The 13567-nt window shown below is 41.4% G+C and overlaps 1 protein-coding gene across 2 annotated transcripts; it reads left to right on the top strand.

The window, feature by feature from the left end:
* Positions 1-1845: 1845 nt before the first annotated feature.
* LOC120020363 (serine/threonine-protein kinase PLK3-like) lies at positions 1846-9790 on the top strand. Of its 2 annotated transcripts, XM_038963959.1 has the most exons (15): positions 1846-2140; positions 3012-3119; positions 3232-3348; positions 3450-3579; positions 3782-3869; positions 3978-4073; positions 4351-4549; positions 4891-5017; positions 5120-5229; positions 5674-5797; positions 6066-6149; positions 6272-6434; positions 6588-6717; positions 8171-8281; positions 8422-9790. In XM_038963959.1, the coding sequence occupies exons 1-15, from the start codon at positions 1931-1933 to the stop codon at positions 8614-8616; spliced, it is 1992 nt and encodes a 663-aa protein (XP_038819887.1). In that variant the 5' UTR covers positions 1846-1930; the 3' UTR covers positions 8617-9790. The 2 variants fall into 2 exon arrangements, with proteins under 2 accessions (XP_038819887.1, XP_038819889.1); XM_038963961.1 differs by lacking the exon at positions 3232-3348.
* Positions 9791-13567: the final 3777 nt, after the last annotated feature.

Here is a 13567-nt window from a genome sequence, read left to right as displayed (position 1 = left end):
GCCCTGATTGCGTGAAATCTGTGATATATCAGACTCTACTGCAGGTATGACAAAAATCATTTTACGATGTTAACAAGTTTATAATAGCTATAAGGCACCTTAGGGGGTTGTGGTATATGACTAATATAGCTGTATCCAGACACTCCGCGTTGCGGTCCCCCCTTCCAGCATTGGGTAACACCGCTGTGCACCCCTAGACTATTTCTATGGCCACAGGCCCTGTTCATGACAAGCTGTTCGCACCCCTCTTATTGGTGTAGGGAATTTAGCATGTTTAAAGCTTATTTCCTGCAATTCTACACATTTTCTCATGAGGTGCAAAGAACATTTTGATGTTTTAAAGCTATTTTCCTTTCAATTCTATACATTTGACCATGTCTAATGTGTAGTCATGTGATATTTGAGTGACAAAAAAAGTACAGCAATATCTATAGGCTAAAAAAACTAAATAAAAAACGTTAGCTGGCATGGGCTAGTTGATCTGGACATTTCTGACAAGTTATAAATAGCTCGCTAAGGTATGCAATGACTAACATGACAAGAGGAACTCATGATGCACTACCCAAGTTCGAAATTGAACTTTGTGCATTCTACTATTACAACTTTCATGAGTACATTTAAAGCCGGACCCCCGCGCCCCCACTGCCGAATGTGGTATAGTTCATGCTGAAACCATTCAATGTTTACTCCGCTAGGTGGCATCTGGAATCACTTTCCCATGCACTGTCAGAAGTGAAATGAGTAGACGGCCTCAATATGTTCAGCCAAGTGATAATGTCAATGTGATAAAATGCTGTTCGTTGATTGCGGTTTTTATTTTATTACATGTAATTTAATTCCTAAGATACTGGTTACATTACAATTTTTGAGACAAAATCATACTAACAAGATACGTGAATAAATATATATTTAATCGTGAATATCCATGTCATGTGTGACGTGCTCTGATAGAATAGCAATGGTGGGAAATGTACCCAATTGTCATACTAGAGTAAAGGTAAAGGTACGTTAATAGAAAATGACTCAAGTAAAAGTGAAAGTCACCCAGTAAAATACTACTTGAGTAAAAGTCTAAAAGTATTTGGTTTTAAATATACTTAAGTATCAAAGTAAATGTAATTGCTAAAATATACTTAAGTATCAAAAGTAAAAGTACAGGTATAAAACGTTTTAAATTCCTTATATTAAGCAAAGCAGACGGACACATTTTCTATTTTTTTTATTTACAACTAGCCAGTTGCACACTAACACTCAGACAGGATGACCAGGGATGTTCTCTTGATAAGTATGTGAATTGAACCATTTTTCTCTCCTGCTAAGAATTGAAATTGTAACGAGTACTTTTGGGTGTCAGGAAAAATGTATGGAGTAAAAAGTACATCATTTTCTTTAGGAATGTAGTGAAGTAAAAGTTTTCAAAAATATAAATAGTAAAATGAAGTACAAATACCCCCAAAAACGACTTAAGTAGTACTTTAAAGTATTTTTACTTAAGTACTTTACACCACTGTATGATAGTGTTGTTGCTCTGATAATGTGAAAAAATGTCTTGCCTATTTTATAAGACAGGTTTAAACCGTCCATGTCTCTCAAAAAAATCATATCATTCAACAGCAGTGGAATCAATACAGTCACGTGACTGGATAAATTGTTCATGGGGACATTCAGTATTTCACACACACATAAAAATCACATTTATCGTTTCAATCAGCTTTGATTGAGAAGTATTTCGAGCAAATAGGGTTGGTTCATTTCAGGAATGAGCCACCTATTCATCCGCCCACTTCTGTGACGTCAGGGACAGTTTATATAGCTGAGGAATTTTCTGCTTGGGCATGTCAGATGTATACGAGTTGCATTTCAGGATACAACACCGCTAAAAGGATAAATTGTTTATTCAGAGGATTGTTGGATAAATATTTTTGGATGAATGGATACTGCGTGTTTTACCACCTCTCAGCGTACTTCATGTCTCACGATGAATCCGGATCTATTCAAGCCTTGTCCAGAACATGGCCAAGTTATTCTTCCTATTAAACCGAACAAGACAAAATCGGAACAAATCAAACCAGATCTCGCCCAGGTGGTGACTGATTCCAAGACAGGAAAATCTTACAGCAAAGGAAAACTTCTGGGAAAGGTATATTATTCTATCAATGTGATCTACGTGCTGCTATGTATCGCACACAAATCAATTAGACACCGTTCTGGTGGTAATGTGGCTTGATGGTAGTATGAAGAGATTGGCTATTGCTGCGTCAGTGTTACAACGTGGCAACTTTCATTAATTGGCATGATTTATTCCGGGTTGGTTCGCATGTTCTGCGAACAAGGGCTGGCTACACGTTACACTCAAATGTGATTGTTTCATTGCGGGGTAATGACCACGTGCGGGATATGACACTCTACCAGCTTCATTAATTTTCTAGCGAGGTATAATCAAGGCTACTATCGATTGTCTCTTCTGACTTTATTTTGAGGTCATTGGTAGGTTATCTTCCAGCCGCCTTTATATTTTATTAAAATAACTATCCTCATGATGGATGGCTTAACGTTCTTTTGCCAGTTGTAATGATGCGATGTAACGCCGGACGTGTCACTGATAATTAAGTAGTTGATATAATGTACATACATATTCTAAATGCATCTTGTATCATGATACAATGTATCAACACAGCGCGGTGTCTAAACATCTTCGCCTGTCTGCTGCCGCATGGGGAGGAACATTTTTTTGTTAAAATGCTGCAGTCGCATTATCCTAATTCGAATTACATTTCATTATAAACAAATGGTAGTGTAATTGACACAATTGCTAATGTCATTCTTATTTAAGAATTTGTTTGAAGAAAAAGGCATCACATTTTTGTACAAGATGTGTGGTTACAACATACGTCATTGGATAGGCAATGCCAACAGGCAGGTGCAAAGTAGCATGCATGAAAAGACATGTCACTGTCAACAGTAATTTTTATGGCCGATACTGATTTGTAGTGTATTGTTTTACTTCAAAGGGTGGCTTTGCAAGATGCTATGAAATGACAGACCTTTCCAGCAACAAAATGTATGCTGTGAAGGTGATACCACAGAGCAGGGTGTCAAAACCTCATCAGAGGGATAAGGTAAGGACACATTTCATTGTCAATCATCTGCAGACTAACTCCTTTCCAAAAAGGATTAGTCTTTATTCCTACTGATATATTTTGTGTACCTGTTTTATTACTCTTCTGACAGATAACAAATGAAATCGAACTTCACAAAACCCTACATCACAAACATGTGGTAAAGTTCTCCCATCATTTCGAAGACCAAGACAACATCTATATTTTCCTTGAGCTCTGCAGTAGAAAGGTGAGCTGTGCGGTTGCTTTGGTCTGTGGTGGTACAGCTTGTGCAGACGTTCTGAAGGGTGTTCACTGGGTACTAACAGCACTCTGACCTTGTCTTTGTAGTCCCTGGCACACATTTGGAAAGCAAGACACACACTGACAGACCCAGAAGTGCGGTACTACCTCCGGCAGATCATATCTGGGCTGAAGTACCTTCACAACAGAGGCATCCTTCACAGGGATCTCAAATTAGGTGTGTAGGGTGATTTGTGGAATAAGATGTATAGTTTGGATTATTTTACCACACAATCTCTCATTATGTTCAGCCATTTTGATAATCTTCATGGCATATTTTGAATTTGTCATTATTTGGTTGTACTTTTATATCAAAGCACTTCAGACTATTCCTCATGGGAGGCCTGGGAAAACTGACTTGATAAATGTTGCCCTTGCAGGCAATTTCTTTGTGAATGAGAACATGGAGTTGCGGTTGGGAGACTTTGGGCTTGCTGCGAAGTTGGAAACAGTCGAGCAGAGGAAGAAGTAAGTAAACTGGTGGAATATGTCCTATTCCTTTGGCGGAATATTCTTGTTTCCTTCAAAGCCAATCCGAGGTGAACAACTGCTCTAATGCAAATGGTTTCTCCTCAGAACAATCTGTGGAACGCCAAACTACCTTGCACCCGAGGTGTTGAACAGGCAGGGCCATGGAACAGAGTCTGACGTCTGGTCACTAGGTTGTGTAATGTAAGTATACTTGGAATGTTTGTCTTTTGGTGTCAGTTGTATTTGACTAAGTGCGTACTTGTCACACTTTGATATATGGTGGTGCTACAGCTCCTACTTAGGCCTTGAATGTAAATGATATACACAATTGAGTGTATTCAAATGGTTTAAGGGTTATGAGGTAGACCACTGGTAAGCTAGTTTAGGCTTTTATAACATTCCTCAGATAGAGGAATGTGTCAACAGTTTAAATCACCTGGCTGTGGAGAGACTTAATATTTTTATTTGCTTTAACCAGGTACACGCTGATGTGCGGGAACCCTCCCTTTGAAACCCTTGACCTGAAGGAGACATACAAGTGTATCAAGGAAGTAAAATACAACCTGCCCTCAACCCTGTCTCCTGCGGCTCAGAAGCTCATCTCTGGAATTTTGCAGAAGGACCCCAGTGACCGCCTCACACTAGACCAAATCCTGAACCACCAATTCTTCACCAAGGTATGTGGCCCATGCCTGGAATTAGGCGTGACTTTACAGCAAAAATTCCTGATGCTTTTTACTCATTGGATTATATTTTGAGCCCCCTCCAATGCCTTGATTTGTAGTTGTATTTTGAATGAAATTCCAATTGCATTATGCTTCATCTTTAGATGCAATTTGGGTACAATTGGAGGGCTGAGCCTTGGATATAAAGTGTACTTTCTAAAGGGCCACACTAGGAATAACAGCACGTGCCCACTGACTAAAGAGACTCGAGAGGATGGCACTATTAATTGCACTAAGTGGTTCCTTGAATTGCCGACCTTGCAGTTTCCCTGACCCAAACTTTTTTTTCTCAGGCTTTCACCCCGGATAAACTGCCTCCCAGCAGCTGTGTGACAGTGCCAGAGCTCAACCCGCCCAGCCCTGCCAAGAGGTTTTTCACGAAGATGGCCAAGAGTCTCTTTGGCAAGAGAAAATCCAAAGGTAAGCTTTGTGGCAAGTCATGACTGACCATCAAAAGGCTGCAGTTTAACCCCAGGATTAACTCTTGAATCAGGGTATAATTTAACGGGTTTGGTTTTATAGTGGAGAAGAACCATTGTGAAGAGCGAGAGAGCATCTCCAAACTTGTGTCCGGCATCGTCAAATGCTCCATCAGTCGGCAGATGAGTTACAAAACAGTCTGCACCGATGAGGTATGTATTTTGAAGGATGGATTGTTTTTAGCATAAGCTAAACTTTTCTATAGTGCAGGCTAGACTTAAGGTTAATTACTTTCAAACAATGTAGCAGTGTTGCTTGTTAGCCGAGATGAAGCAAGAGACCTAGACCATCAAGGGACTCAGAGGGCAGTCATAGTAGTGAATGTCTCAGAATAGTGTTGTACTGTACTTAGCAGAATCCCATTTCAGCCAGATGATCTATGGGGAGATTGTGGGTGATGGCTTGATCCATCTTTTAAAAGGTTTGTGAATCAGGCCTGTGGAACAAAATGCAATTGCATATGCACTCTGTAAATCATAGTTCTCCCAGCCCCCTGATGTCTGTAGCTCTCATTCAATACAACAAACTGCATTTGGCTCATGTGCCATTCTTTCTAAGGAAGGACAACCGCTCATGACAGCTGTTTCCTCTTTCAGGCTCCCCCTCCCACGGTAGGCCAGCAAGTCAGCTCTGGTCTGCTGGATACACCAGCTGAGGAGGAGTCCAGGAAGTCTGCAGCATCACGCTCCTTTAAAGGCACGGTGGCCAGCAGCACAGAACGTAAGTCACTACTCGGGTTATGTTTGATGAACCTCAATTGCTGAACGTGATGCTTTAAATGTGATGTGCCAATAATGGACCACTAACAGATCATGATCTCTTCCATATGTATAGCCGAGACAGCTTTTCATCTACATGGATTATATTTAAGTGCATGGCTTGTTTTGTAACATCTGAGCTCATGGGCCTGATAAGTGGTTGAATCAGTTTGCCAGACTGTCACACTGTTGGTGGGGAGTTCAACTAAACTTCACCCTCCCCTCTCAAGCGTGTGAAGATGGCCTTACCCCAGCGTCTATAGCGGAGTCGGCCATGAAGGTCCTCAACAGCTGTTTGTCTGCCATGCCTGCAGGTGAGCTTTAAGCCTCTCCACAAGCTATTCTAGTACTATACTTCAAATGGCATTTAAACAAGTTGATTATACTGAAATCTTCTATTACTGAGCCATTTCTAAACTAGTGTCTTCCTCTCCAGCTACAAGAAACCCGCCATGTCTTTCCAGGCCCAAATCCTTTATCTGGGTCACAAAGTGGGTTGATTATTCCAACAAATATGGCTTTGGCTACCAGCTCTCCAATCAAAACATTGGTGTGCTCTTCAATGAGGGGACACACTTGAGTCTGTGTGATCAACGCAAGTAAGAGTCCTTTTCAACTTGATAAATTATGATCAAGCAGTTATTAGCCTTAGTTTATTGATTTGCCAACCTGTGTTCTGCTGGTTTATTGTAGCCTTTTCAATGTCTCAAACCCTTGTCTCGTTTAATGCATCTCCATTGTTTTCCCCACAGGACTGTGCACTACTGCTTGACCAACAACAAACACTTCACCTTTCAGGCCAGTGCTTTACCAGAGCAGCTCTGCAGTCAGAAGCAGATCGTGGAGCTGATGGCCAACTACATGGAACAGAACCTCATGGAGGTAAGGCATTGAAGGTTCTCTATTAACCACCTTATCAGGGTATGACTAATCAGGATGTACAGTGCTGTGCAAAACTATTCATCCCCCTCTGCTTTTTTCCTATTTTGTTGCGTTACAACCTGTCTTTAAAAAATATTTTTATTTGGATTTCATTTAATGGACATATAAAAAATAGACCAAATTGGTGAAATTAAAAAAATAACTTTATTTAAATAAAAAATGTAAATGGAAAAGTGGTGTGCATATGTATTCACCCCCTAAATAAGATCTGGTGCAAACAATTACATTCAGAAATTGCAGAATTATTTCGTTTGCACACAGGTGGACTTGATTTAAGGGTCACATGATCTCAGTGTGTATATATACACCTGTTCTGAAAGGCCCCAGAGTCTGCAACGCCTCTAAGCAAGGGGCACCACAAAGCAAGCAACACCATGAAGACCAAGGAGCTCTCCAAACAGGTCAGGGACAAAGCTGTGGAGAAGTACAGATAAGGGTTTTAAAAAAATATCCTAATCTTTGAAAATCCCACGGAGCACGACTAAATCCATTATTTAAAAAATGAAAGAATATGGCACCACAACAAACCTGCCAAGAGGGCCGCCCACAAACTCACGGACCAGGCAAGGAGGGCATTAATCGGAGGCATCAATGAGCTCCACAGCGGAGATTGGAGTATCTGTCCATAGGACCACTAAGCCATACACTCCACAAAGCTGGGCTTTACAGAAGAGTGGCCAGAAAAAATCCATTGTTTAAGGGAACACGTTTTGTTTGCCAAAAGGTATGTGGGAGACTCCCCAAACATATGGAGGAAGGTTCTCTGGTCAGACAAGCCTAAAATCTAGCTTTTGGCATGTCTGGTGCAAACACAACACCTCGAACACCATACAACAGTGAGGCATGGTGGTGGCAGCATCATGCTGTGGGGATGTTTTTCATTGGCAGGGACTAGGAAACTTGTCAAAATTGAAGGAATGATGGATGGTGCTAAATACAGGGAAATTCTTGAGGGAAACCTGTTTCAGTCTTCCAGAGATTTGAGACTGGGATGGAGGTTCACCTTCCATCAGGACAATGACCCTAAGCATACTGTTAAAGCAACACTCCAGTGATTATTAAGGGGAAATATTTGTCTTGGAATGGCCTAGTCAAACCACAGACCTCAATCCAATTGAGAATCTGTGGTATGACTTAAAGATGGCTGTACGCCAGCGGAACCCATCCAACTTGAACGAGCTGGATCAGATTTGCCTTGAACAATGTAGATATTTTGCATCTTCAAACTGGTAGGTATGTGTAAATCAAATGATACAAACCCCCAAAAATCAACTTTAATTCCAGGTTGTAAGGCAGCAAAATAAGAAAAATGCCAGGGGGGTGAGTACTTTCCAAGTCACTGTAGTTTGATCTAAATGGGGTTGTAATGTAACAAGTTTCTTGTCTCTTCCAGGGTGGCGACCTCCACTGTGAAGACCAGCCTCCCTCCCAGCCACCGCTCCTTCTGCAGTGGGTGAAGACCGACCATGCTCTGGTGATGCTCTTCAACAACGGTACCCTGCAGGTAAGGCCTTACAGCCACACTGTCACAACCTGTAGATGTAATGCTGCTTTTAGAGAACCAATTTAGTTTCAAAGCCCTCTTGTGATAGCTTAGCACTGTAATTATGCCCCGTGACTTTATTTACCTTCCCCCCTCCCCAGGTGAATTTCTACAACGACCACACCAAGATCATCCTGTGCAAGTCCTCCGACTCTTACCTACTGACCTATATCAGCCGCGAACGCGTCTCCTACACATACCTCCTGAGCATGCTGTCAGAAATGGGCTGTTCTGCCGAGCTGAGGCACCGCATGCGCTACGTGGTCCAGCTGCTCCAACATCACGGAGATTCATAATGGACCCACAGCTCAAGTGAGGTGGGGGGGGGGGGGGCTGATCATGGCTCTGTACCTAGGGAAAACTTCTCCCCCAGGGCCATGACTCCGGGCGCCATCCAAGTCTCAACCAACCTGCTGCTTTCTGCTTCCACTGGGAGCAAATGACCAGGAGGCTCTGTTCATTCAGGGAGTCCTCCCCAATCTTAGGCTAGTGTCTGGACTATGGTGCCCTTTGTTTTGTTTTTTGAATGAACCTATAATCTGACTACAGTATCACACTACTGGCTTGATTCACTTCATGCACACAAAAACCTGACCCTGTTCTCTCAGCTAATGCTCAGACCTGATTCTGAAATGGCAGAGTGAGATCACAAGCTGCCAAGTGACCACCCCCCAATGTCAAAACTGTGAAGTTGGTCTTCGCTTTTTTTTATGCTTTGACATCGCTTGCCTTTATGATAATTACTCTTCACAAATTGGTACACAACAGCATACGGAGGGCAATGGGTGTGACGACTTTCACTTTCTTTGGATTCGCGGTAATTTTACCACTATTTTAGTTTTTAGCTATAGATACCAAAAGGTCATTATTTTTTAACCTTAACTGGGTAATATAGATTTTTAGTGTTCAGTTGAGAAAGGCTGCGCTACATTGCATTGCGATTTGGCAAAGGGGATAAAGTGCCTTTGAAGGATGTCTGCCTGTATTGTGCAATAACAGCCCTTTTGAATGTTGATGTGGTGGCATGAGATGGTCTACGGAGGCAAGTACTTTTTACTTGGAATTGGTTAACTTCAAATGTCTGAATAGCACTAGTGTCACTACCTGGTATAAGATTTTGATAAAATGGTATAACCCTGTAGTATCAGTATGTAAAAAATAAGTATTGTGTTTATCATACTGTACCATCCTCTTTGGTTTACATTGCCCTCTCTACCCAGAGTTTGATCCTTAAACTGTGATTCCTGAGTGCAAGTACTATACGACTTCCAGGTAATGTCTTGTCAAATCCAATGTTTTGAAAGGATCTGCTTCAGAATCTTTATTTTTGTGCACAATAATGTCCTGTATTTATTTTATTTATACATTTATTTATTGTGTAATTGTATGGTCTTGACACATGGGAAATGTTCAATATGATCACATTTGTGCTATATTGGCGTAAAATAAAGTTTATGGAAATCACATTGACCATTTTGAATTATTTGACAATTTGCTTGACTTTAATCTGAAACTACAACTGAATGGTTGCTTTTTTTGCCCCATGAGCAAAATGTCTGTACAAGAGCGCAACATTTGACAATGGTGTTGGTGAAATACAAATTGATCCACAAACAAGTGTTGGCCATACATTAGAACTAATGTTCTAGCCCTAGGAATTTACCAGCAATCTTCCAGGTGAACTAGATGCAACTTAGATCTAATGGTTGTCACTCAGTGCCTATTACTCACGCAAAATAAACCTAATGGACCAAGGAAATAATAGGGGTTTTTGGAACATGGCAACTGCGAAGTCATCAGGCTGCGAGTCCCACAGACAGCAACTGGCCACCCATGGGTCCTGTCTCCTGTTCTGCCCCACGACCTGATGCACCAGCATGTACCGTGCAAGACTGATCTTTTACTTTTCACTGTCTGACAAGATGGCTGCCGGAGTCTGTCCAGTTAACTATCCAACATGGCTTGCACAAGCTTCTGGATCTTACTGGCTTTAAAAAGATGGCCCTTCTCTGGTTGTCTACTAGGTGTTCTCTAGCTGGTTCTCAGGCTAATGGAGAGGCAACCAAGAAGCTGGCCAGACTGCCCTGAAGCCAACCGCCAAAGAAAGTGTTTGTCAGGGCGATTGAGTCCCGGCATAAAAGGGTAGTTGCTGGCTCCTGGATGAGGACTTTTTTTTTCTTACCTTTATTTAACTAGGTAGGCAATTTGAGAACAAGTTCTCAATTACAACTGCGACCTGGCCAAGATGAAGAAAAGCAGTGTGACAGTTACACATGGAATAGACAAGCGTACAGTCAGTAACACAATAGAAAAAGAGTATATACAGTGTGCAAATGGCGTGAGGGAAGGCAATAAACAGGCCATAGTAGCGACGTAATTAGTTTAGCAAATTAACACGAGTGATGAGCAGATGTGCAAGTAAAAATACTGGTGTGCAAAAGAGCAGAAAAGTAAATAAAAACATAGGGGGACAGGCCCCAGGGAAGCCCCTCAGGAGTAGAGTGGGGGTGTTGTGGGTGGTGCTCCCGGACCCCCATGGTTCTGTGGCTTGCTGGTTAAACTGGGCCGGGGGCTGCTGGGTTATCATATCGAGCCAGACCTGAAAGTCAAGGGAGCTGTACTGTACAAAGATGCTGGTGCATTCATTTCATCGCATGAATTTACGTCACTATTCTGTGCCAGAGGAATCAATCTGTCTTGAACTATTGATTTCACAGTGCTGCCCTAATACTTGTCTATGGTATTAGTAAAATCCACATGGAGATTGAAAGTGGTCTTGAGATAAAATGTAAATCAGACACGAACACCTTTTCACGAGTTCTTTCTGAATTTCCATAATCCACACCAACATAGCATTTTGGATTACTTTAACTCTTTCATCCCATTGGCTAATACCCCCATGAATTCCTATCAGCATGTGTAAAATGCCATCATTCAGTACAATTTCTCCTATTCAACAGTAGCTTTAAATAGCCTCTTTAAAGCTACGTACAGTATGTAAGAACATGCATACAATAGCAGGTGAGAATTAGCTTTTAACAAAACATGGCATCACATTTTGTACAGTAGCCTACTACCCTTCTCTTCAAATTAGTCAACCATGTAGCTGGTGGCATAAAGTGGATATATACCACACCCACCCTAAAAACAACAAATGGACTTACTGTCACTAGCCCGCTACAACCAATAACGACAGTAATATTATGACCTTACCTTTTAAATTCACCTGAGACTATGATGATAAACTCTCTCGTAAAGGCAACAAAACATTTCAATGTTTTTAAATTAGAAATTTGGTGAAAAAAATATGAAATCCCCTTACCTTGATGACTTCTGCAAATCCAATCAGTTTTCCGCGTTGATTCAAAGTCATCACATAGATACATTTGTTTTAAATGACACGGCAGCAACTCGTTTTTGCCCAGTGGGTGACTTACTTCCACGTCCTCTGCTGTTGTCATGACAAATCATTTTATTTAACCTAAAAGGAGTGACCTTCTGAATCAATAGTGTCTGTGTTTGCTGTCTTTGGAATCATTCGATTAAGAATTACATATACGAATGGATGAATATGACATTGTCAATAACTGGAATAGTGAACAGGATCCATCATGAGGGTATTTCATGAGGGTATTTCATTGCTGAGTTTCTATAGCATTGGTGTTGGAGACACTATTTACATTGGACTATTTAATTTTGAGATTCGTGTGTGATTAACAGATGACCTTCCCTATAGTACGATGTCTTTGTATTTATAAAGCACAAAAATCTGCGTTTACACAGGCAGCCCAAATTTTGATATTTTCCCACTAATTGGTCTTGACCAATCAGATCAGCTCTTTTGCCAAAAATCTGGCAAAAGATCAGGATTGGTCTTTTGCCAGATTTGTGCATGTGTCATGAGGTGAAAAAGTGACAGATTCTTTAGGATATGGGTTAAGCAACCAGGGTGAAGTAGAGGCAGACAACAAAGGCATTTATCAAATATTTAATAAACTAAAGAATGGTTTCACAGGGTCACCTTTTCAGCATGGCCTTTCACTCTGGCCCAGGAACACATTCACAAACCATGCAATTTAAAACATACAATTTTCTTTCCCACATCTTCACTCATACGACTCCATTACCCTCATGCCCAGGAACCACTATACCTCTGAACTCCATCACCACCTCTGAATTTTTTTAATGTGAAATAAAGATCAGAATTGTGCTGCTTGTGTAAATGCAGCCTAAGATCATTTGGGTAGGCAAGAATGGCCAGGTTATACATCAGAGTAACAGGCTGTGTTTACACTTTTTTTTCACTAATTGGTATTTTGACCAATCAGATTAGCTCTGAAAAAGAGCTGATGTGAAAAGATCTGATGTGATTGGTCAAAAAACTAATTAGTGGGGGAAAAAATCTGAATTGGGATGCCTGTGTAAACGCAGCCACAGAAACCCATGGAAGAGAGTGTGTATGATGTGGACTGGGGATCTAGCTAACTCCAGAGTATCTCTCACTTGATTGCATAAAAAAAATGTAACCAAGTCAGTTAATTAAGAACAAATTCTTATTTACAATGACGGCCTACCCTGGCCAAACCTGGACGACGCTGGGCCAATTGTGCACCGCCCTATGGGACTCCCAATTACGCCGGATGGGATACAGCCTGGAATCGAATCAGGGACTGTAGTGACACCTCTTGCACTGAGAGCCTTAGACCTCTGCGCCACTTGGCACACTCGCAACATCCAAGCAGCGGAACTGGGGCACCAGCGGGTGGTCATCAAAAGACATCTGCCACCCATTGGGAGAGAGAGTGGGTTTACGCCTGCCTTACTCAAGCTAAATGTGCTATTCCAAATGCTTAATTGCAATGTCACTTTAGCTTTTAATTTCAGGGCATTCAGAGTAATGCATAGGTACAAATGAGAATCCTTCTTAGTTTTTAAGGAGGGTATTGTTTTACTCTAACCAAAAATACCCCCAAAGCATCCATGAGAGTAACTCTGTCTGTTTAGTCTCTAGGCATTTAACATTGTGACATCAGAGGAAGAGAAGAAGGGCAGAAGCACTGATGAGCAGAGGACCATATAATTAACTTGCCTAATTAACAATGTTATCTCCTCATGGTCGCATGTACTGTACCTCCCTATTTTCAGGGCTGCAGAATAGTTCTGAGGGCTTCTGAAGGGATGACTCAGGGATTTCCAAGGTCTTGCAGTATCATCTTCAGATGGAAACTGAGGGTTTCTGCTTTCTTT

This window comes from Salvelinus namaycush, chromosome 25 (assembly GCF_016432855.1).
Source record: "Salvelinus namaycush isolate Seneca chromosome 25, SaNama_1.0, whole genome shotgun sequence".
In the NCBI taxonomy this organism is placed as follows: Eukaryota; Metazoa; Chordata; class Actinopteri; order Salmoniformes; family Salmonidae; genus Salvelinus; species Salvelinus namaycush.
The sequence above is the reverse complement of the archived record's forward strand: the minus strand, read 5'-3'. Positions and strand labels throughout refer to the sequence as shown.

Bases quoted from the DNA above. Each gene is read 5' to 3' on its own strand.
- LOC120020363 (XM_038963959.1), top strand. From the start codon at position 1,931: ATGGATACTGCGTGTTTTACCACCTCTCAGCGTACTTCATGTCTCACG. The intron at 3,349-3,449 runs GTGAGCTGTGCG...TTGTCTTTGTAG, and splicing joins TTGAGCTCTGCAGTAGAAAG to TCCCTGGCACACATTTGGAA. The intron at 5,230-5,673 runs GTATGTATTTTG...TTCCTCTTTCAG, and splicing joins AAACAGTCTGCACCGATGAG to GCTCCCCCTCCCACGGTAGG.